This window comes from Cajanus cajan, chromosome 6, assembly GCF_000230855.2.
Source record: "Cajanus cajan strain Asha chromosome 6, NIPB_CcT2T_4, whole genome shotgun sequence".
Classification (NCBI taxonomy): domain Eukaryota; kingdom Viridiplantae; phylum Streptophyta; class Magnoliopsida; order Fabales; family Fabaceae; genus Cajanus; species Cajanus cajan.
Genome location: NC_138522.1, coordinates 52,515,322 through 52,540,239, shown reverse-complemented (window position 1 = coordinate 52,540,239; position 24,918 = coordinate 52,515,322). Strand labels below are relative to the sequence as shown.

The window sequence follows — 24,918 nt, the reverse complement described above, 5'->3', positions numbered from 1 at the left end:
TACCTGCAAAAAGGACTCCGACAATCAAGTCAGTTGGTGTTTCTGGTTTCACGTATTGGTTATATCATTACCTGTGGTGGTTGTCCGAATAACCGTGTAACTGCTATATGGTTATTTTCTGAGGTGGTTGAATTATCCTTAACGTTGTCAACCTGCCAAGGTGTCTTAATGATATCTCCTGTGACATGTCAACATTTCATAACTTTATTTCAGCTTGTCTAAGAGGTCACCTCGGTCAAGTTAATTCGTGGACTCGGCTAAGCTCGGCTCAAGTCAGGTTGGTACAGTTCTAATTTGTATTCAAACAACTTCTAAATTATTATTATAATTATTTTAAATATGAGAGAGAGCAAATGATACCAAGAAAAATAACATCCTGCAAACAAAGTTGGATACTAGGGGAAAAATTGAGAATATTACTTTAAGTGTGATTTCTTTATCATTATATATTATCCACGTTGTTTTGATCAATTTTATCATAAATATTTGTAAGAAAAGTAAATAAAAAGTGAAATGTTTTTTTATAAGTTAAAATTAATTTATACAAAAATTAATTTATAAAAAAAAATTATATTATTTTTTAAAAAAATGTTAATTTTAATTTTTGCATAAAATAATTTGAACTTATTAAAAAAATCATTTTCTACTTCTCTGTGAGTGCATGCATTGATAACTTCATTTGACCCATTTTCAAAAAATGAAATAAAATTGACACATTAAGTTTAGAGAAATTTTGGCTATTGATAAGCGGTTGATCATTTTTGAAAATTGAAATGCTAAATGTTCAACTATTTTGAATGAGGTAAAGTGGAAGAATGAGAGAGGTAAAAGAAAAATAATGAAGAGAAAAGTGATAGATACAATAACCAATAAGTGATAAATAGATTTAAAAAAAAATAGAAAAAATTTAGATAAAAATGAAAAAAAGAAAATGAATTTATGTCTATAATAAACTCGTGATTTTTATCTTTATTAATATAAATACACAACCAAAGCACAAATCAAAATGCATGTACTATATTTGGTCGTATTTTAATTTGTCAGCCAAATGCTACCTAAGCATTAGCATGACCCTAATAAGAAGCCATGTCAAATAGAATTTCTTGTCCACTGGATGACATGGCAAAGTAAGATGCTTGTCTTTTTACAATTATAACTATAATCGGAAATGGATAAGGTAATAAAGTCTTTTTATACAAACTAATACAACTACTAAGACACCATTTAACAGGCATCGTTAAAGAAGAATCAAGCGAAGACATAACATAGCCTACTTATCAAATTAGACAAGACGTAAAATATAAAGTTGGATCTAATTGGAAGCTACAAATAAAGTCTAATCAAGTGGCCGAATAGTCCCACAGCTCGACTCCATTGTTGACATCGTTGTAAGCCATGTCCAAGTTTCCAATACCTGAATTCTGTCCACCAACTGTGACACCATTGTATGAACCATCATTTCCATGAACGGTGATGCTTGGAGAAACGTGAGCCATGCGCCGCAGATTAGTTGTGTTCAGTTGCTGGGGTGTGCTCAATTGACACTGTGTCTGAAGAAGTTGAGTGTTTAAGGTGGTAAAAGAGCTCCGAGTCACCATATCCTCAGCTAACTTCACCTATGAGTGGATAAAATTTGTTCAGTCACCAACGTTTTAATCAACCTAGACCCATTAGCTTATCTTAATCCTTTATCTAAACAAAGTGTTTCTTAATTATTCGGAGCACTAGTGACAGTTGAAATTCTATTGAGATATTTTCCATAAACCTAAATTAATTAAAACTATACGAGCTTCCTTTATTATTCTTCTGTTACCGCTAGTCCATTTTCAAATCTAAATAAAACAAATTTAAATTTCTCCAACATGGCAACCTGCATGAATGTAAAATGTTGCCAGAATAGTATTGCTAATAGAATCTAATACCTTGGCTCTCAAAGCTTCTACATCTGATTTGAGCACCCGGTTATTCGTATCAGCCTCACGAAATTGTTGACTAGCATCAGTGAACTGCTTGTATAGGGTTGCATTTTCCACTTTCAGTTTTTCAACCTGAAAAAGCAAAATTCAAATAAAAACAAAATTTCTTGTGCATCTTATCAAACATTGAAATTGATACTTAAATTCAATTCAGAGAGCTAGAAACGTTCCATTATCTTGATCAACAACTATTCTGATGCATCTAAGAATTCTAATATCACTATTTTATACACTTATCATATACACTCATTGTGCTCCCAACAACCAGTTACCTGCAACTCAAGGTCAGCCAAATGCGCTTGTTTTCTTCTTCTTGACCTTCTGGCAGACTCGCGGTTAGAATCCATCCTAAAACCATAATGTAATTTAAAATCTCAGGGAGGTTGATAATCATCTAAACCCTGTTTCGGTAATTTTTTTCGTAAGTGAAATAAAATAAAAAGGACAAATGAATTGTACTTCATTTATAAGATAAAATCAACTTAATTATACTCTTCAAATATCAGAGAAGCTAGATGAAAGAACTTGTATAAAAGTTAAGTGCGATTTTAGGTGATGAAAAAAGTTGGATTCATTTTTTTATTTTTTTTCATAACTAATTACATATAAGTTTATCCAATCAAAGGGTAAGTTTTTATGATATTTGCAGTGCTTTACTTAGACATACCTTTTAAGGCGCTTCACTTCAAGTGGATTTGTGCTCTGTTCACAAATACCTGCTTCATCATCCTCGTCAGACGGCTCAGAGGGACCACTTGTTGCTCCTTTAGTATGATTCTCTCTGCCCTCTGGTTTATTAGCTGATACGGGGCTGCCAACTGGCCAATTTGCAATTCAATCCATTAAATTGCATAGGAAAACTATATTTTTGTGAGCTATATACTTATTTGCTACAATGCAAACAAAATGTGCTATGATGAATGGCACTCGACATTGAAGAAATAATGGCTATATATAATATACGTAGTGGCCATACCGTTAGCAGTGCCACAAATCGATGACTGAGTATCAATGGTAGCTGTGATGGTGGAATGCTTGGGAGTGAGGTTTTGGGAACAAAGAGGGTCTGCTAGTTCACAAGTTGAAAATGAAGTCATCGCATCCTGCAATTACGAACCACTGGTTAAGCTGGATGGAATTTTGTACATCATTTTAGTCACCATAATCAACTTTTTTCCTTTTATTTTTTCACTTTGTCTGGCCAGACTTTTTTTTCCCCCTTTTCTTCACATGCAAAACAGAAATTGGGGCAAATGTACAAAAGATAAGCTATTCAGGGAAGCAACAACCCATCATTCCAACAACCCACAAACTTAAAAACGGGTCCACTTAGATAGAGACAATAATATGAAAGCTTTATAAATACATTCTCATTTTTATTTTTTACAGTTCTATAAAAAAGTCTTTATAATAAGCACGATAACAGTAATTAAAGATGCAATGCAACCATTATTTTTTTTTCTAACCTTCAAATATAATCTAAACCAAATTAAAAGCATATTTTGTCATCGAAATAAGGATAATTTTTCTAATGGAATCGAGTTATCATGTTAACTTTTCTAACTTACTAGTTACTACTTAATTTGGTTGAGTTTAACTCAAACAAACCTGGAAAAACAATCGAGTTGAATTAGGTCGATGAGGTTATTGTGTCAACCCAATTCCTTGCCCCCTTTTTAAATTAATTTTGATACATTGTTACTATAAATTTTTTTTATGTAGTAATATATTTTTGCATTTGTAACTTATTTAACGATTATGATTATGATTATGTTTACATTTTAGACTCATCAAATAATTTAATAACGTTTTAATAGCTATAAGAGTAAAACTTTTTTTTTATACTTAAATACGTATTATTATTATTTTTATATAACGTGAAAGTAAAAACACTTGAGATTTTATGTATAAAAAATAAAGGAAAGAAAATAAACTGGGTCTACGGACAGTTGACACAAGTCATTTATTAGGTATACCGACTCTTTTTCCTTCCCTTCCACCAACCCAAGATAGAGTGGTTGATTCATATTAATATTATTGCTAATGCCTCATGATGTTGTTCGTGTAGGAGTATTTGTTTCTCACGAATTTAGTGATGATGAAATATTTAGGACTCATTCGCAAATATAGCCCAATAGTAACTAGTCTCAACCTGTCAACCATTAGAATAATTTGATAGCATCGTATCAATATTACATACAACGAAAATATGTTCAATAAACTTTGCATAAATTAATTTTAAAATCATGAAAACTACTCGTATTTGGATTATTCCATAATATTAATAACAATAGTTTCGTATTGGTTTTCGCTTCTTCATTTTGTAGAAAGCTTTTCCACGCAGTTTTTCCCCTCTTTAATCTGTGGGCCGAGTGAAGTAAAACTACTTATATATATATATATATATAGAATAATATTATTTTTACAACAAGTTGTATATACTAATTAATTTTATGTATAAAACAATAGTAGTATTACTGAAAATAATAAGGAGCAAAGTTTTATTGATCCAGTATTATAAATTTGTAAAAGTAATCATAGATTAGATCAATTATTAACATAGTTGAAAGTTACATAGAGGTATAACTCTAGGTTACAACATACCACTTCCTTTCTCGAACCCAAAAACATACCACTTCCTTTCTTCTTGTGACTTGTTGAAGGAATTAATAATAATAATAATAATAATAATAATAATAATAATAATAAAATGATTAAAAACTATGGGGTATGGGCTTAGGTTGATGGAACCCACTCGAAAGTCGAAAAAAAAGAAAAAAAGAAAAAAAGCGCAATATGGCAATATCCCAAAGTTCCCCGTTCACACGAGTTCTCAACAGAAAGAACCCAATAATGAAGCGGTCCACGTCACAAGTGCCACCTTTCTATTCGGTTTTTTCACCTTCACAATCTAACGTTCCAGATCTTCTTAATCCACCTTCCTCAACACACTATAAAACCTAATTCCGAAGCAAAATTATGATCGCTCCAACACCAGAAACTCGACGCTATTAATTCATTCAATATTAATTTATGAATTTCATTAAAATTAATCCTGAAATAGGAAGCGTTGAGTTCGGCACGTGCAGGATGACGTGGCGAGAGAGTGTTAGAGAAAGAGAAGACTAACCGGTAAGAGGCTTTGGAAGGCGGAGAAGACGTCGGTTCCGGCGAGGCTGAGAAAGCGAAGGTCGTAATCGAGAGAGGGGAAGTCGTAATCCAGATCGGAGTCGGCGGTGGCCATGTGGCCGGAGAGAATCGACGGAGTGAGAGATTGAGAGGAGAGAGAAAATAGGGAGGGAAAAGGGAAAGAGAGTAGCAGCTCCACGGCTATAAATAGGACAACACAATGCGCATCAACGTGCGCTCGCTCGCTTACCACATTTTTCAAAAAATCAAAAAAGCTTAAATATATTAGATAAATTTTATTTTTGTCCACAATTTAAATTTGCTATTTTTAATCTTCTAATTTTTTAAAAATTTATTTTAATTTTTTAAGTCATTAATAATATATTTTAAAAAAATTAATTAAAAAAATTATAAAATATTAATTAAATTTAATATAATATTTTTATTAATAAAAATATTAATAGGTAGATTTTATATAATAATGTTTGATAAATTTTTTAACAAAATTTAAATATAAAAATTAAAATAAAAATTTTAAATTACAAGAATTAAAAATATACTTACCCTAAAAAAATATTAAGCTAATAAAAAAATATAAAAAATAAAAAAATGGGCGGCACTTGACACTAAAACGTACCAGAAAGTTTTCTTCCTTGTTGAAATCACGAAAGTGACATAATCCGTCACGTGGAATTACACTTCCAATCTCTACCGTTTATCTAAACCACGGGGCACTAATAAACTGACACGTGGCATAGTCAAAATTACACCTCGCTACATTTCTCCTTTCGTGTGTGTAAAGTATTTCGGTTTTGGTTTGGGTCATTGTTAACATTATTATGGTTTTCTCTTGCAATATGATAATATTAATAAGTAATATTAGAAAAATTCCAAATAGATTATAAAAAAAAAAGGGAATAAAGGGGGTAGGATTATAGGAATAGGATTCACCCGTCCTATATTGAAAATTCTAATTGAACTATGTAGATGACGTTTGTATAGAATAATAGCATGCTCTTGATCGATGTTGTTGGCTAGTGAATCATCACTCCTCTCTCTGTTTTATATTAGTATATAATGTAGTTTGTTTTGAAATGTTTGTCGTTTTAAAGAATTATAAAACATCAATTATTTTTTTAATTGTGTGTATATTTATTGATGTTCAATTTAAATTCTTAAATAAGTTTCGAATTACATTAATTCTTCTAACAGGAAAATATTTTTTTATAATAATAGTAATAGACAAAGAAAGTAGTATAATTAATTGTGTTTTGTTGAGCAATAATGACAAATTTGTTAGTATTCGTAAATTCATGGATCTCTTGTTGAGGCCGGTTTGACTTTGATTGGATGTGACGACGGAATTTCATTCTCTCAAAATGTTGGAAGGACAAGTTGAAGCTACAAGTTGCTAAAATATATTACGCTCCCCTCTTTTTTCATTTTTTTTTTCTTTCTAGAATCACATACTTTTTTATTTAAAGGAGATGATTTAATTTTATTTAACTTAAATAATTTATAATATGATAGGAATATCTTCTTAATATTTTTATTTAACACAAGAATCAAATTCAAAAATTTTATATTAAATATATGAACCCTAAACTTAAAAAGAAATAAAAAAAATGAGAGAGCAAAAAATTATAAAATTATTGAAATAATAGTTCAACGTTCTAATTTTAAATATCTGAAATATTATTTAGATACATAAATATATTTAAATAGTAATGAAATTAGAGTAATATATATAAGGTACTTAGATTTAAATTTTAATATTTTATTATGATTCTAATCGATAAAAAAATATAGAAATATATTATCTTTTTATTAGAGTATTATTTAGAATTAAAATATTTTATTTATTTTAATGATTTGTCTTCTTTTTTAAGAATTAGAATGCAAGATCGTTAATAAATGATATTGAGATGAAAAGAATCACTCAAATCTTTTAAGTAGGGTTGTCATCACGAATAAGAAGATAAAATGACCATATGAGATGTTGTCATAAATGTAAATATGAGAAATTCAACTATGTTAAACAAATTAAATAATAAATATTCACTAAGATGTTGCGGCACATATATACATGAGAGGGTAAATCAAGTTAAATAAATTTATACTATATTTTTCTATTTTTTATGATATTTTTTGTGTGTTTCTTATCACCGACATTATGTGAAATAGTAGAAGGAAGATCTTTTTTCAACAAAAATAAACAGCACAAAATTATATTGATGGAAGAAAAATATTTAAATAATATGATATGTTATTTATTAGTTGGCTTATATAGTATAAAGTTTATCATATGTGTGTTATTAATCATAGTGTATAGTATTTGAATATGAAATTTCCATATTTGAAAAATTAAAATTTACATTGAAACAGATAAAATATTGGAATTTACTTTGATTATATGACTTCTCTATTATTATAGGTTATGTTTGGCCCAGACAATTTTAGGCTTAATTAAAAGTTATCTTAAAGTTTATGCAAAAAACAAGAGCTTAAATAAGAATCAGGCCAAAATACTCTTAGTAATTAGTATCATGTTAAAATATGAGTAGAATATTAAATGACAAGAAATTTAATGTTCCAAAATTTTAACTATTAAATATAATATTCAAAGAAATTAATATTAAACGACATTACTACATTTAATATGTAGTAGTTAAATTCAATAGACATTATTAGTGTTGTTTACATGATAAAGTTATAACCAAATAACAATGTCAATACGAAAACTTATATATTTTTAGAACAAAGATGAAATTTGAATCTAGAAAAGAGTAGTTGTAGTAGGGTACGTACGAAGATACAAAAGCACGCGCATCATAATTTTTGGTTCTTTGTTTTCTTCTACGAACATAAAGCATGTCTATTCATAAAGCAATAATTAATGAAGTGTTGGATTGGATGTCATCTGTCACGGAACAAGAACATTAAACAATATTTACCACAGTTGGCAATCACAATCTCAATCATACAAAAGTTCACCTTCTCCACAACCAAAGTACAGATTAAATCAAAGAGGTAAACTCAAATATGACTACAAATTGCACTTTTGATATGCATCTTTTTAAAAATACAATAAAAGAAGAGACAGAAAAAATAAAAACAAAATGATTGATGTGATAAAAATATAAATACAATGTTATAAAACATATTATATAAATCATAGAAATTAACATATGTGCTAATAATGCAAAAAAAAAAAAAAATGATATAGCGTTACTTATTAGTTTCTTAATGACTAATGCTTTAAAGACAATAAAAGAGATAAAAATGTGGTAAAAGTGATTGTGGCAATTAGCCAATAAACTGTGGTCCAAAATGAAGAAAAGGCAGTGAAGCTTTACTTTTGGAAAAGCACTAAAGCCATTTCTGTGCCTTGACGTGACTTCTGCAATAAGCAGGTAGCAAGGAAATGAGGAATGGCAAATAAAAAGTAAAAAAAGTGAGGAGAAGAGTTTTTAGCAATTGAAAGTGGGTTTCTTAAGGAGGAAGTTGTTTTTAAAGTAATGGACTTTGATTGGGACAAGCACCGACCCAAAGCAAAAAGTCAGTAATTAACAGTCACATATGCATACATACATATCTGATTTTTTTTCCTTCTATAACGTTTATTTATTAGATGCAATCGGTAGATTATTATATACTATAAAACTTTCTTTTCTATGTATTTAATATAATTACTGATATATTCAAAAATTAAATTCAAAATTAACAATTAAATTAAAATAATTTTACACTCATTAATCACGTATATATATAATATGTTTGTGAAGACAAGTGTTCTCGCTATTATTAACGTAAATCTTTTCTTTACTTATATATATATATATATATATATATATATATATATATATATATCATGTAATGTCAGAAAAGTAGGTTATTGGTGTAAAAAAAAAAAATAATAAAGTTATTAGCATAAACAATTCACATTCACATTCATTATAAGGAGAAATGTCTCCACTAATATTATATGGTAGATGCACCCATTTACGAGAAAATTAACTTAAATTTATTTTATTTAATAACTCACATTTTATATTATATTTTAATGATTTAATAATTAAATTAAAAAATTTTAATGTATAAATAAAATTGTAAATTTTTTAAAATTAAAAGTTATTTGATACTTTATTTCATTAATTTAAATTAATAAATAACTTTAAAAGTATTTTATACGTTAATTTGAATTAAGAAAATGAAATATTAAATAATTTTCAAAATTTTAAAAATTTACGGGCTTGATTTATGCATTAAGAACTTTAAATGCAACAATTTTATCTTTGAAATTTTATGTAACATGAATTATTGAACATAATAAGCTTATTTAGATTTACTCATAGAATAGATGGATCTCTCTCTATATATATATGATAATCTGATTTGGTATACATATTTTTTAAACAATTTTATCTTTAAATTTTTAACTAATAAAAAATAATATTAAAAAATATAAGATCATGAGATTTGAAGACTAATCACAATATCAATTCATTTAACAAACATTAATAATTCTTAAACATTTTTATTGAATATTTCGACCCACTAATTTATAATAATGTTCTTACACTTGTCATGTTAAAAATTAAGTGTCCCACTCTTTTTTGTATTTTTACTTTATAAAAAATAGTTAAATTTAATATATTAATTTTTTGAAGTAGTTTTTTATAATATATAAAATATCTCTCAATCTCATAATATGTGTTATGTTAAAAAAAATCCCCAAAATAAGTATCATATATTAACTTTTTCAATGTAATATTAATTACTTTTTTTTATTTATACCTTTTACGTAGATATTATATTACATTATTTATAATAAAAATATTAATTACAGTTTTTTGATTCATAATCTGTTTAAAATAACCTAAAACGATACTTATTGTGGATCATATAGAGTATTGGTTATAGTTGTCAATAAAAAGATTATTATGAAGTGATGATTGATTGTCCAAACTCATATTATACTATTTTTATAAATAAAAAAAAGTCAAAATTTTGATATTAGATATAAATAATTAAATAAATAAATAATTAGTTATATATAAAGAGATATTTTTGAAAACGAGTTAAAAATAAGAAAAACTATTGAATATTTTTAAAGTACGAAATCTCATAAAATAATTTAATGTATATTTATATGTTAAAAGACATAAAGTTAATTATTAGAAAATGATATATAAATACTGCTTTCACTATGTAAAATCTTTTAGTCCATCACCGATCATAAGACATATAGTAGCTAGGTTTGCAATATTTGTTAATTTATAACCTGACTTTTTCCTTGTTACTTAAGTGTCTACATAAATCCCCAGTGAGCTTCAAGACACGTTAAAAGCAGCTCAGAATAGTTTATGTGATAGGGACAAATGAGAGAGAGATATTGGGATACTATTAGGATTGCATTGCATTCTACACTTGTTCGGTTTTATTTGTCATATACATCATTCATTCATTTTCTTGGTATCCACAATGTCATATCCAACCTTAAGGAGATCAGCATCTTACATTGATTTTTGCGAATAAGCATGTTACAGTGGTTGTTTTTTATAAACAACGTTGGTGCAGTCTGCACTATGGTGTTAACTTTTATGCTGCATGTATAGTGAAAGCTAGGGTTTATAACAAATTGATTAGAGATGATAATGGATGGGTAGACACGGTTAATAATTTTCCATCTATTATGTTAGATGAAAGTATGTGTCATATTTATAGGTTATGTAAATATATATTTGCTTTTATTTATATATATATATATATATATATATATATATATATATATATAAGTTGACGGTGACAGAAAATAAAGAATGATATAATTGAATACTTTGCTGGTGCATATCGCAGAAGCTTCTGGGCCGTCCTATATGCAAGCTTAATGTTAACACTATGCACTGAGTGGGACACTTACTTGCTCCACTTACAAACATTTAAAGCCCGTTTATTTTATTTTATTTTTTTTCCATAAAAATTGTTTTTATTTTTAAAATTCAACTGTGTTTACTTAAGTTTTAAAAATATCGAAATTTGGAAAATTTATTTTAAATAGATTAATAAAGTACTAGTAAAAATCCAAGTATCTTTAAAGATATAAGATGCTCTTTTTTCTTTTTATAATTATAATAAATAAAATATATTTTCTTTACATAATATTTTAAAATAAATTATTTTTATTTAATTTCAAATTACTTTTTTCAAAGGGCTTAAAACAACTGCTTATTAGTGAAACTGCAGGTATTTATTAAGTTTTTTTTGTACGAAATTTGGATAACAGAGAGAAATAGGAAGAGAAGAGAGTGAAGAATGAAAAAAAAATAGTTGATATGATGAAAGGAGATAAAGAGAAAAGTAATATTGAAAAAATTATTGTATGAATAAAAAATTAACAGTGAAATGTTAAAAGCCAATTTCACTGCCAAATTGTTTTTCTAATAGAAAAGATGGAACCTAAGCAATATCACCCTAGGTGACTGATGAGGCATGACTACTGATTATATATAAATGGTAAGCATACATTTTCTAACATTAAGTACGTATTTAAATGAAATAGGATTCTTCCCTGTAAGCTCTTTTGTCTCTCTTCTGCAAAATCTGAACATACATTAATTGCATTTAATGGTTTGTAACGATTGTTCAATTGACTGTAAGGTTAATGAATACTCCTATCAATTAGATTGGTTAATTTTGGAGATTGGTCAATTTAGGCTTTAAGATTTATTGATGAATCTCCAGTAATCACAAAACCAATGTACCACACGTGGTCATGGAAACGGATACAAGAATGTCGCAAAATAAAAAAAATATAAGATATGTACACATGACATTTATATAATATGAAAACATGATAAAAAAATTTATATATTGATATGATAATAATTTACTTAGTATAAAAAATAAATTACTGAGAGGTATCATAGTGCACAATAAAAAATATTTCAATTAGTTTTGATTCTATGACTTTGGTTCTGTTACATGATGGTTAAGTAAAGAAAAACAAGAATGATTCTCTTTCTTATTTATGTTTTTATCAAGATTTTTTTTAAAAAATCTTGAATCTACTCATCAGAGAGTTGGGTCATACATGTCAGGATAGAAACAAGTCTGTTTTATAAGTGTTGACAATGAAAACATGTTTAATTTGTGTAAATGCAGCTCACTGTCATGTCTCCGACACGTCCGCTCTGAAAAAATTATCGGACAGTGGGACACGGCATTTCCACGTCGTGTCCATGCATCATAGCTTAAAACAAATTCATCGATCGTTATGAACTGTAAGATGCATTTCGATTGTAGTTTTACTAAAAATAAATCAGAAGTTGTGAAAGACTAAAATGGGGAAATGTAAGAGCAGTTCAAGCTGTTGGAGGAGAAAAGCCAGGCCCAAACCCAACTTTCATGTGTTTGTGTGTAAAATCTAGTACTTTTTTAAAAAATGAAATAAACTTACGAGATCACCATACGCTTCCCTTAAGGTCCAAATTGGTGGCTCTCGTCATCCTTCGCAATAACAAAAAAAAAAGTATAATACTTTTGGAGAAGTGTAATTGCATTAATAATAATATATCTATATAAGAGTAAATAATTATGAGAAATTCTATGTTACCCGCACAAATTTGATAGATTTTGAAACTTTCAATTTTTAAGTTAATAATAATTAATTTTTTGTCATGTTATAATTTTACACTTGTGTTAAATATTTGATTAGAAATATTGTGAACATTTAAAACTAGTGAACAGAATAAAATTTAAACTTTTCACCTTTTGTTAAATCAAATTAGTATTACAAACATTTTTTCTTTAAAATTTTATTTTCACACTTCTATTGAATAATTAATATGGTACAAGAAAATGATTGAAATGTGAAGCATATAACAATGTATCAAAATATCTTAATTTATGAGGGTAACATAATAACACTCAATAATTATTCATTTTTTCCCCTTCCTTGCTTGTTAGAGCATCAATGAATATGCATGGTTCAACAGTAGCATCTGTATTCTGCAAACTCGTAGTAGTTTTGAAACATTCAAATTTTGGTCACGATACCAACAAAAGAGAACATCTTTATTGGCAAGGCGAGGGATTTATTCGATATAAGGGCTGGATCACATATATATTAATTTGTTAAGTCCACTTCTCATGTTTCGAGATCAAATAATTTCAATAATAAAGTGAATAGCATGTATTGCAATCCCTGTGAGAAAAAACTGGGTAAGTGAAATAGCGCCACCGATAAAGTTCATTCACAAATGAGATATTTTCCCCTCAAGTAACTTGTTGAAATTACTCAACTAATGGAAAATGACAATAACTTCTCTCGAGGTATTTTCGCACATATTAGTGAATAAAATAAATCTCCAAACCCAATTGTCAATTGACTGCAGTTGCAAGAAACTAATCCAGAGTCATATCAGCATAGTATGCCTACTTAATGCCTGAAGATTCTAACAATTCTCTCGGTCCAAGTGTTAAGAGACCACATAATCTAGCAGCACACGCATTTTTATGAAAACAAGGTTGGAAAAGTGGCTGTGACCACCAAAACCTTTAAACGTTCAGAGCCACCGGAAGAGGTTTCCCACAATTGAGTTTAACAAAAAAAATAAAAAAGACAAACGAAACAAATAATAAGCTAGTCACCATTAAAAAGAAAACATCAACAAGGAATGTGACACCAGAGTAAAATGACCAGAGAGCTCATGCCATTATCTTGGCAGACCTAACGTAAAGACTGTCCACAACCTTCCCAATATTGGAAATGGTCTCCAGAGTTGCAGGATATATAGCATCAGTCTTAGGATCGTCGAATATGACAAGGCATCCAGCACCTTGATCCAATGTTCCAGCAAACTTTTTGTCCAAAATCATCTGAGACAACTTTCGCTCCACGTGATCAATAGGAAGCTCAATAAGTTCAGCAATATGTGCAATCTCAACCCTTGAGAAGGGCTCAATCAATCTGCAAAGATTCTGCTCCAGAAGGGTATCGTACAGGGATGAAAGGTGCCTGTGGACAATTGGGTCTTCCTCCAATTGTGCCTTGAAGTCACGCAAAGCAATTTCAAACAACTTAAGGGACCGCTTAGAATGTGCATCAGCAACAGCTTTCATAGCATCCAAGTCAGGGCCAACAAATTTCAGGCCTGCTTTAGAAGAAATAATTCCACCTACATCATCAGCTTGGTTCACCATGATCTTACACAACAACATATATTTCAGGCTAAAAACAGCCTTGGGATCGTCAAGAGCATTGAATGATTCAAAAGCTTCAAAGAAATAGCTATAAGCAGTTTTATAATCCTTCTCCTCAGCATGAAGTATTCCACTCTGCAGATCTATGGCACCCTGTTGAGCTGGAGGCACATAAATAGCATTTGCAGCTGTTCTTGCAGCTGTGAGCGCAGCTTTTGCCTTTGGAAGGTTTCTTAATGAGAAGTGCAGCTTGCTTTCCAGCAAATCTATGTCTACAAGAAGAAGTTTGTCATCTAATCTCCTCACCTCTTTGACCAAGCCAGAAAGAAGAGTTAAAGCTTCTGAATACTCCTTGTTTTCCATCAGAAGTGCTGCAAGCCTTGCCTCAACTCGCTGCCTCAGAAAGGTACGCTTTTCAGCACGAGTCCATAGCACCATTTCTTTGCAGAGTGCAATTTGTAGATCAGATGTCCCTGGAATTTTAGCAACCGAGTCAATTATTCCCCTAACAATCTTTGCAGTTTTTGCCTTGGGTATCAAGGAGAAGAATGGCCTCAACTGAGTGAGAAGACTGCGCAGATCCTCTCCCCTATTCTCTGCCGTGAGATGCTGAGTGAGGTTTGTGATTGCTTGCTCTTTCATACGCAGAGCATCTGGTGAAGAAGAAGGATCATCAAGTATCCGATAAAGAATGGAGATGGTCTCGGATGGGTCTTTGGCTTCCATTGCCAGAGCAAGTGACTCAGTTGTGGCAGGAAGATGAGAGGAAGACATTGCTCCTGCTTTGAGATACCCCTGCAAGAAAACATTTGTAAATGAAGAGGAGCATTTAAAACTATAAACTTCACATTACAATCAATGGATTGGTGAGTGAAAATTATTATCTCATTGTGTAGCTTCTTTTCCCTTGTTAAAAATTGGACACCAGTAAAATGAATAGAAAAAGAGAAACCATTTTCCTGAAGAAAGGACTAAAGGAGCACATGAAAGGACAATAGATGGCAGACTGAATAGGCTTTAATAATTTTACGTTATTATACACATATTATATGGGTTGGGACAGAAAAAAATAAAAATTATATGGGTAGTGTAGATTTAATGTTGAAGTTTCTTGCACCAAGACTTGTTGAGTTCTCTAAAAAACTTGCCATCTGTCAGTTATTCAAATTGGTCGCAGAAATTAAATAGATGTTTTTTAGTCTTTGTTGTTAATAGGAATAATTCCCATCTAAAGTGAGATTATGCACAGAATGAAAATTAGGAGAAGAGGCTGTATTATTGTTAAGAAAGATACAAAAGATACAAAGATAGTTTGCAGAAATAGTAAGAGCAAAACTTGATCCCAGTCAAGGAAGGAAGAATTTCCCTAAGCCTCAAGCTAAAAGCTGAAAAATAAAAAATATATACATAAGCCCTCCTTACTCTTAAATTCCACTATTTGAAAGATTACTCAGACCTATTCCCGCTCTCTTCCAACTCCCCCAACCCTACAAATTGAAGAATCCCTGTCTTGGGTCTTCAAGTTGTAGTGGCCTTTCAGTATTGACCCAGCCTTAGTAGCTACTAGGTTAAATGAATCATGGTCCACTAGAGTAGTTGGATCCAGATTCCTATCTGGGGTCACTGGTGTATACTGTATAGCATTGACAACCATTACAGACATGCCCCAAAAGAGCCATCATAGCACCACAAGTGACATTGCAGGAATCAATTTAACACAAAACAGTAACTTTTGCAATATAATAACCAACTACAAAATAAAAATTTCCTGCTAGGTGCGGTTGGCCAATGGAAGTTCTAGAAAAAACAAAGTTAATTAAATGCACTAAAATGAAGAGAAATTCATATATCATGAAAAATCATCACAAAACAATATATTCATCCCAAATTTAACAATCCACAAAAAGACAAGACAAGAGAAGAGAAGATTTATCTTTTTAAGAAAAGATTTAAGAGAAGACAAGATTTATCAGCACCTTAAGAAGTTGTGTGGATGAAAAGAATCTTAGAATGAAACAATTTGTCTTGATTTTAAGAAAAAAAACAATAATCAACAAAAATGTAGTGCAGTGGGAGAGTTCAGAGTTCATTATCCAGTTGTTACCCTCTGTAGTGATTTCTGTGTTATTTTCATCTAAACAGGGCAGAATGACCCCTGCGCCTCTTACAATTACAAGGTCATTGACCAACTGTGATAAAAAAAAAAGTGGATACAATATGCAAAAAGCATGCCACTTTTGCTCCAGCACCATGGCATCATTATCAACAGAAACCTTAGTGCTTCCACATTGAAGGTGCTAAGTCATTCTTAGATGGAGGAAGACATCATTGACAACCATAATCACTAAAAACTTAAATGGGACTTAAATAGCACTCTCTACAGCAGTGTGTCCAACAAAGAACTTTATCATTTCACTTATATAAAAATAGGAATTTTTCATCTCCCCTCACTTTAAAACTGCCAAAGATTTACTCTCATGTTCCATCTAACCCCCCCCCCCCCGGCCCCAAACCCAAAAAAAGAAGAAGAAATTAATTATCAAAAGGGGGCCTTGTAACCTGCATGCAATAACTGATTCAAACAAGTTCATGGTCTACAATGACAACACTATATCAATTGCAACCTATATCCTCTCATTTTGATTTAATTTTATGTTTTACTCAAGGAAATGCAGAAGTAGAGGACAACACATCCAACACCAAGCCCCGCAAACTTCACCCTACACAGATCTTTGTGGTCATCTCTCTCCTCATGACCCTATCCATCTTATAAAAAAAAAACTCGCAAGTACGGATCCAAAACCAATCTATTGGAATATTCAGGAATTTAAAACAGAGATTAACAGTGGACTAGCACAGACCATGAATCCAATGATGAACACCAAAATTGACTTCAAAACATCGATAAGAATCTCGCAAACCAGAATGTTAAGCTACCCATTGGATAGATAACTGAACAGTTAGACGAATCGAAAACCCAGCTCACACACACAAGAGCAGAAAACCTTGTGTTGTTTAACACCATACTTAACGTCGTCGGCATAGAAAAGACGAAGGAGCGACAATTGAAAGCAATGAAATGTTAAAATAAAATCTGAGAAAGGGAAAAAAGAAAGGAACGGAATAACGTTACCTTGTTGGAGAGAATTGTTTGGTGGCAGAAGCGGAGTATGGTGGAATTTGGAAGTGCGGTTGGTTTGGGAAAAGTGGAAGGGTGGAAACCCTAAGACAGAAGAAAGGAGGAAAAAACGACGACGCAGGAAGGAAACAAAACAATGTCGGTTACTGTACACACTTTAAAACTTTAAACGCATCGTTGCATTAGTCAGCTCAACTCATCTAACTCCTAAGCCGAGCCGGTTCGGTTGTTGTATTCAAAAAAAAAAAAAAAAAAAAAAATATATATATATATATATATATATAATTTTATTTTTTTGTTTAAATATGTTTTTAATCCTCAAATTTAAGATAAATTTATTTTTTGTCTCTCAAATTTAAAATTGTTGTTTTTAGTCCTGTAATTTTCAAAAATTTTATTTTAGTCCTTTAGGTCACCAAACATATTTGAAAGTGATTAATCAAGATAGTTATGCAATATTAACCAGATTTAATGTGATATTTTCACTAATAGAGCTACCAATAGGTATATTTTATACAATAATGTTTAATAAATTTCTTAACAAAATTTGAATATAATAACTAAAATAAGATTTTTTGAAATTACAAGGACTAAAAATAATAATTTTATATTCGAGGGACCAAAAACATATTTATCATAAATTTGAGGGATTAAAAACATATTTAAGCCTACTTTTTTTTTACCTAAATTATATTTTTTCTTTTTATTTTATTTTAAAAATTTATATTAGCCTTTTATTTTTAAATATTCATTTTAGTATTTTATTTTTAAATTTTAAATTTTGATGATTTTTAATCCTTCTGACATAATTTTGAATTTTTTTTACTAATTTGAAATGTAAAATTTATCTCATTAAATTTACTTGTATAAAAATTATAAAATTTAATTAATATTGAAAATAAAAAATAAAATTTTAAAATTTTAAAGTCAATAAACACAGTTTTATTATTTTAAAATAAAGATAATAAAAATAATGTGAAAAATAAATTTCAGGGATAATTAAAAAATAATATGATGTTATTTTTTTTATTATTTATCTATTTTTATGTGATTTTTCGTTATGCATGTGATTCTTTTAGATTTGAACATCAATTGAATTTCAAAAAAAATTTATGAGTGAATTTGATGTGATAAATTTCATGTACTGAATTAGTTAAAAGAATAATTTAAAATTTTGTTCCAAAATCAAAGGGGATAATTGTTTTAGAAGAACCAAATTAACTAAAATTTAAATAATAAAGAATTGAAATAAATTTTAAAAGATAAATGACTAAAATAAAATAAAAGATCAGTCATATAATTTAACCATTTGTATTTCTACTTACCAATTCTATTTTAAGGATTAAATCGTTGGATCATTCATATTATTAAAAGGACTCAAATACTAACAAACATTAAATTATAGTGACTTAAATACAACATTTCAATCTCACAATTTCTCTCAATATTGTAAGATAACAGTGAGAGAATTTGTTAGGATTGAATTTCATTTATCTCACTTCTCTATCCTCTTAAGATTATCTACATATGATTCCTATTACTTAGTATCATTAAATTCTCAAAAATTATTTTAAGTCAATTCCTTATATTTAAAAATTTTAAGAATCCTAATTTTATAATTGATGCCTCAGTTTATAAAGTCATAGTCCTTATATTAAGCTCAAGAATTTATCCAACTAACAACTTGTTGAGATTTCTGTTGAAATACTTTTGTTATAATTGTAAATCAGTTTAATTCTATCAACGGTCTCAAAAACGGCAAGTATACGGCCGTTCAAGTAGTAAAATTATTGTATCCACAGGGATTAGAAGGTAATATAAGCATTTATTGACTATTCGTGACTAAAGAATAATTCCAATTTCATAGTTTGTCATGTGAATTCAAGGTTATGACTATTGGAATGAAAGATATATCAAAATATTGGTTTGTGTGTGGAAAAGGATAGAAATGGTATAATGGTTTTGTGAGGTTGTGGGGGTCAGACTTCACCAAACGTTACACTAATGAATCCTTAATCTCTTGTTACATACATTGCTCAGTCAACCTGTAACAGCCCAATTTTCAATGGGCCGTAGGCCCAATTCGTTGCCCAGAACGGGTTGTTTCAAAAGTGAAACGGGCCGTTCTGGAATAAGTTAAAGGCCCAAAATTTGAGAAGCAGAACGGGCCGTTCTGGAGGGAGGACGGCCGTTCCGGTTTGGAGAACGGGCCTTCCAGAGGGAGAACGGGCCGTTCTGGTTTGGAGAACGGGTCGTTCCGGAGGGAGAACGGGCCGTTCTGCTGGGATTGGGAACGGGCCGTTCTGGTTTTGGAACGGGCCGTTCCAGTTCAAAAATTTGCGTAGGTTTGAAGGGCCCAGAACGGGCCGTTCCGATTTTGGAACGGGCCGTAGTGGTAGGTGGGCGAAAAATCCTATATATAGGCCTCAAATCCTCTCATTTCTACACACCTCTCATTCTCACTCTCTCTTCTCTTCTGTTATCTCTTTCGTTCCTCTTCTTCTCTCTGAAGACCAAGAGGAACTCAGAGGATGAGGTTCTGTCCCAGATTTAGTTCCGATCCTTGTTTAAGGAAAAAGAGGAGGAGGTTCTGCCCGAGTTCCTATTTATCCAGGTACGGGGGAAAAGGAGATTATTTATATGTAGAGTCACATGAGGGAATTGGGTAGAGGAAGAGCCCTTAGGGTTATGAATAATTTTATAATTATTTTTTTTGGAGAATTAATTATCTTATGTGATTCTATATATATTTAGGATTACGAATATATGTTTAACTTGTAAAAATGATGTTCTGGGAGAGAGAACGAAAGTATAGAAAAGTGCCTGTAAGTTAGGTTGTGAAAAATTGGATGATTTCTGTTTGAGAAATTGAGGATCCCATTAGATTCTGTATGTGTTGAGGATTATAGATATGCTAATAATTTGTAAGAATGATGATCTGAGAGGGAGAACGAAATTGTAGAAAAGTGCCTGTGAGTTAGGTTTTGGAACAATTGAGGATTTTACTGTTTACGTTAAAATTATATTAAATTGATAATTCTGTTGTTTGTTATATTATTTTATGAATGTTATTGTTATATTATTTGATGATCCAGATGATGAATTACTTGAGGGGTATGTGAATCACCATTTTGTGTGGATTGTGTATGTATTGTGGAATTGAGATGTGGATGTGGATGTGGATGTGAATGTGAATGTGGATGTGGATGTAGATGTGAATGTGAATGTGGATGTGAATGAGATGTGATTGTGGTTCTTCACACCTATGACCAGGGGTGAGCACGGCCCGAGATTGTTACATGAGTATCGTGACCTTGGTTAACATGTCAGGGTTGAGCACGGCCCTGGAATAGGGGTAACGTGACCTTGGCACAGTGTTATATCAAGGGTGAGCACGGCTCTGGATTGTTACATGAGTATCGTGACCTTGGTTAACATGTCAGGGGTGAGCACGACCCTGGAATAGGGATAACGTGACCTTGGCACAATGTTATATCAGGGGTGAGCACGGCTCTGGATTGTTACGTGGGTATCGTGACCTTGGTTAACATGTCAAGGGTGAGCACGACCCTGGAATAGGGATAACGTGACCTTGGCACAGTGTTATATCAGGGGTGAGCACGGCCTGAGATTGTTAAATGGGTAGCGTGACCTTGGCATAGTGTGAAGTGAAAGATTTGTGATGATTGGTGTGATTGAGAATTATGATGTGATGACGATGCATGATTGATTGAAATACGATATGTTGAAATATTTATGAATATTAAGTTACCATGAGATAATATGTTGTGTTTTCTTATGTATTATATATATAGATGTTTTCTTTTCTCACCGTGCGTTTTGTGGATATGCTCTGATATTGTGACATCGGGGCAGATGATTTTCTTTAGGACATAGATTGTTATATGGAATTAGAATTATAAATATTATTTTTGAAAATCATTGGTAAACTCTTACGTTTCATTTTCATTGTCGTGGTTGTTGAAGAATAATTTTGAAGATTCTCATGTGAACCCTTTTACCGAAACTGAAAATTATTTTTGTTGAGTTTTCATTATTACAATACATGTGTTGGGGTAGTAAGGGTGTCACACAACCCATAAGTTTACTCAAACCTAATCCCTTAGAGCAAGAGCCTAGGTGCGGATATTGAATATCAATCCCTTGAGTACCCAATATCTACACCCGCATTACGGGCTAGGGTTTAAGACTACTAATGGATCAAGCTCTATCCCTAGATACAATCCCCACTAGGCATATGTTTCAGAAATAGTTTCAATGGTATTTCCCAATACTCAATGGAACCTTAAATCATGCAAAGGGTGATCAATCTAAAACAAGCATTAAACATCGAAACATACACAACAAAGAATGAAACAACATGTATATATATCATTAAAAACGTAAGGATTACAATAGAGTACGTTGATAGAATCACTCAACAATGAGGGTAAATACAAAATAGAGATGAAGGGAGAAATGAATAAATCGAAGGAAAGACCCACACACGAACGACTCCAAGCTCTGGGAATCCCTTCCACAGCTCCTAAAACGCGCCCCTGTGTGAATGAGGGAGAAACCCTCGAAAATGGCTTCAAATACGAGCTTGGGGAGATCAGATTAGGGTTTCGCGCCCGGCACGTAAGTCTTCATGCCCAGCTCGGGGTCTTCCAAATACTCTCTGCCTTAGGACACGTCCGGCGCAATTAATTTTACGCCCAGCGCAGATGTGGCTTTGCAGAGGTGAGACTCTGTTTTGATCACGCCCGGCGCGGGTCATGTGGCGCCCAGCGCATTCACTCTTCTCTGCTCCTTAGCTTCTTAGATTTCCAATCCAAAGGATCTTCAACTTTCCACTCTTCACTCAATACCTGCACAAAAAATGAGGTGGATTAAGGTATTGTTAGATGAATTTGAGTTAGTTATATCTGCACACAAAATGAACCAAAAAGAGAACAATTATATTGCAATGGTTCAGAGGATGAGTGGAATTGTTCAATAAGTCTCATCCAAAAAGAAGTAAAATTGAGACTTAACACAACTCTAAATATATTATTGGATGATTTGATTCAAAATGGATTTAAAAAATATTTTTCAACCAAAATCTATATTAAAAATCAAAAGATGGGTAAGTAGTTCACCTCAAACATTAAAAACAAAATCAAATCACTAACATTGAATAATAGAACATCATATGTATAAATTAAAATAATTACATTCGAGTTTGATGAATTACATTCAACCCTAACAAAAAGAAAGGATTAACTACTTATGATAATGAAAGCAATTTTCATGTACAAAGAAAGTATAAAAGGAAAAGATGAACCCAAAATCCCTATCCCCAAATGACTCTTGAAGTTCTCTTCCTTCAACTTTGTTTCTTGCTCTATTCTTTGTTCTAATTGATAATGTTTTTCTCTCTCATCAACCCTTAAATATGTTTGGTAAATAAAACAGAGTAAGCTTGAAAGAGAACAATCTGTTCAACCTTTTTCCAAATGATTGAGTTGATTTTTTAATTCTTTAGGGTGAAGAAAGTGTCAAAAATTTTACCGTTTTTTGGACCAAATTTATTCAATTCTTTCAAAAAGGCCGAGTATATCTTGTTCTAGCGCCAACCTTTCTCTCTATCTTTGATTTGCTAAGTTCTTACGGATCGACTAAGCGTATTGAGAAATTTTGAAGTCTTGGTTCTTCATTAAATCTGCATGAAAAATAAGGATTCATAATTCAAAATCTATTAATTCTTTATAGACTACCATATTTACACATCCTTTTGATTCCTTGAATATTTAAGGAATTAAAGCACATACTTCTTTTAAACCTAGTTAGATAAATATCAAAATAATCATAATTTCTAAGCAAAATTAACACTTTTCAATAATCCTTACCAAAACTAAAAGAGTCAAATTTACATTTTTTTCCTATTGATATTTTTTTAACATTTTTTTATTTTAAATAAAATTTAATTAAAATATACAAATAATGTGATTTCATTAGTTTTACTTTACGATGTGAATCAATCATATATCACTTTTTATTAGTTGATAATATGAAATGTTTATGTTGACACTTCAAAATTATACTTAGGAAGTGTTTGGTAAAATTATACGTAGAAATCATGACTTTCAAAAGTTATAAATTTTGAGAATGACTAAAATCATGACTTAAAAAATATCAAAGTGATTTTTTTAAGAAAAACTAAAATTTTTAAAATTTAAGAAAAGAAAAGGCCCCAAAATGTATTTAATTTAGAGGAAAAAAAAAGTAACAAGACTTACCAATGTGACTAATTATCTTGATTTTCATATCTAGGCTTATAATAATATTGAAAAACCTAATAATTATAATATATCACTATTGAATAAATATTAATTAATTAATTTAAATTATTGTACCAAATACAAATTGTAATATTTATAGTTAATTTAGTGATATTATATATAAATAAATAAATGTGCGTGTGAGATATAATATTAGAATAATTTTTTTATATGACAATAAAAAAATAAAAATAGTTGAGAGTTTAGATTGAAATACTTGTGGAATTAATAGCAACAAAATGGTGCCGATAGAAATTGAAATAATTTTTTTTGGTAAATAATGAAAGAAGGATAAAGAAAAAAAACAAGGATGAAACTGAAATAATTATTAAAATAATAATAATAGTAATAATAATGATAATGACAATACAACAATAATTTTAGGGATAATGGTATAAAGGTGACTATAATAACAATAGTAAAAGTGATAAGAATAACAATGCTAAATAAATCATGATAAGAGAGTCTGAATGTCACTTGTCATATACTTTTAATAGAGATAATAAAATAACAATAATTATTAATAAGGTGTAATATGATTAATAAATATATCATGTACCTTATCAATTAAGTATATGATTAAGAGTTTGATTTTTTATAAGTAAAATAAAATTAACAAGAATATAATGAGTACACTAACCCATATAATTTGATTATTAATATATATAGAAAAATATTTATTAAGAGTATCAATACTTATAGATTTTGTGACATACTAAATCAATTCATATCAGAACGGATGTAAAATTTATCCAAATTCTACGTATATTTTTCTTGTAAAACAATGTAAATGTGTATATGCTATGTGTGTTTAGAAAATCGTGCAGAAGGATATATACTTTGGATGTTACTTTATTATACATATCGATTCCATAACTTATGTAAAAGATTTTATAGAATCGATGTAGAATGTGCATCTAGAAAAATTTGTTATTAGTTCTCAATATTTTATTATTAATTTTTTATTATATGCAAAAAATTTTATGAATTTTTATAGTCATTAGTTCTCAATACTTTATTATTAGAATTTTTTTTATTATATAATTTTTTCTACGAAATTTTATAAAAAAATTCGTAGGAAAAATTGTTTTTATAAATTTTTCTGCAAAATTTTATCTGCAGGTAATACTTTCGTGGATAATATATT

General features: G+C 30.2%; 2 protein-coding genes across 2 annotated transcripts; both read right to left on the bottom strand.

Annotated features, from left to right (window-relative positions):
• Nucleotides 1-936: 936 nt before the first annotated feature.
• Nucleotides 937-5,301, bottom strand: BZIP9 (basic leucine zipper 9). Its single transcript, XM_020356757.3, has 6 exons — nt 5,107-5,301; nt 2,953-3,079; nt 2,644-2,794; nt 2,249-2,324; nt 1,923-2,048; nt 937-1,616 (listed from the first exon to the last, which is right to left on the bottom strand). Exons 1-6 carry the CDS (start codon nt 5,218-5,220, stop codon nt 1,341-1,343), a joined length of 870 nt encoding a protein of 289 aa, XP_020212346.1. The 5' UTR covers nt 5,221-5,301; the 3' UTR covers nt 937-1,340.
• An 8,157-nt stretch (nt 5,302-13,458) lies between these two features.
• LOC109796786 (26S proteasome non-ATPase regulatory subunit 11 homolog) lies at nt 13,459-17,597 on the bottom strand. Its single transcript, XM_020356579.3, has 2 exons — nt 17,443-17,597; nt 13,459-15,104 (listed from the first exon to the last, which is right to left on the bottom strand). The coding sequence occupies exon 2, from the start codon at nt 15,081-15,083 to the stop codon at nt 13,815-13,817; it is 1,269 nt and encodes a 422-aa protein (XP_020212168.1). The 5' UTR covers nt 15,084-15,104; nt 17,443-17,597; the 3' UTR covers nt 13,459-13,814.
• Between the last annotated feature and the right edge of the window lie 7,321 nt (nt 17,598-24,918).

Excerpts from the sequence above, each read along its gene's own strand:
- LOC109796786 (XM_020356579.3), bottom strand. The coding sequence starts at position 15,083 with ATGTCTTCCTCTCATCTTCCTGCCACAACTGAGTCACTTGCTCTGGCA.
- BZIP9 (XM_020356757.3), bottom strand. The coding sequence starts at position 5,220 with ATGGCCACCGCCGACTCCGATCTGGATTACGACTTCCCCTCTCTCGAT. Across the intron at positions 3,080-5,106 it reads CCTTCCAAAGCCTCTTACCG|GATGCGATGACTTCATTTTC; the intron begins GTTAGTCTTCTC and ends TCGTAATTGCAG. Across the intron at positions 2,325-2,643 it reads GAAGTGAAGCGCCTTAAAAG|GATGGATTCTAACCGCGAGT; the intron begins GTATGTCTAAGT and ends TTATGGTTTTAG.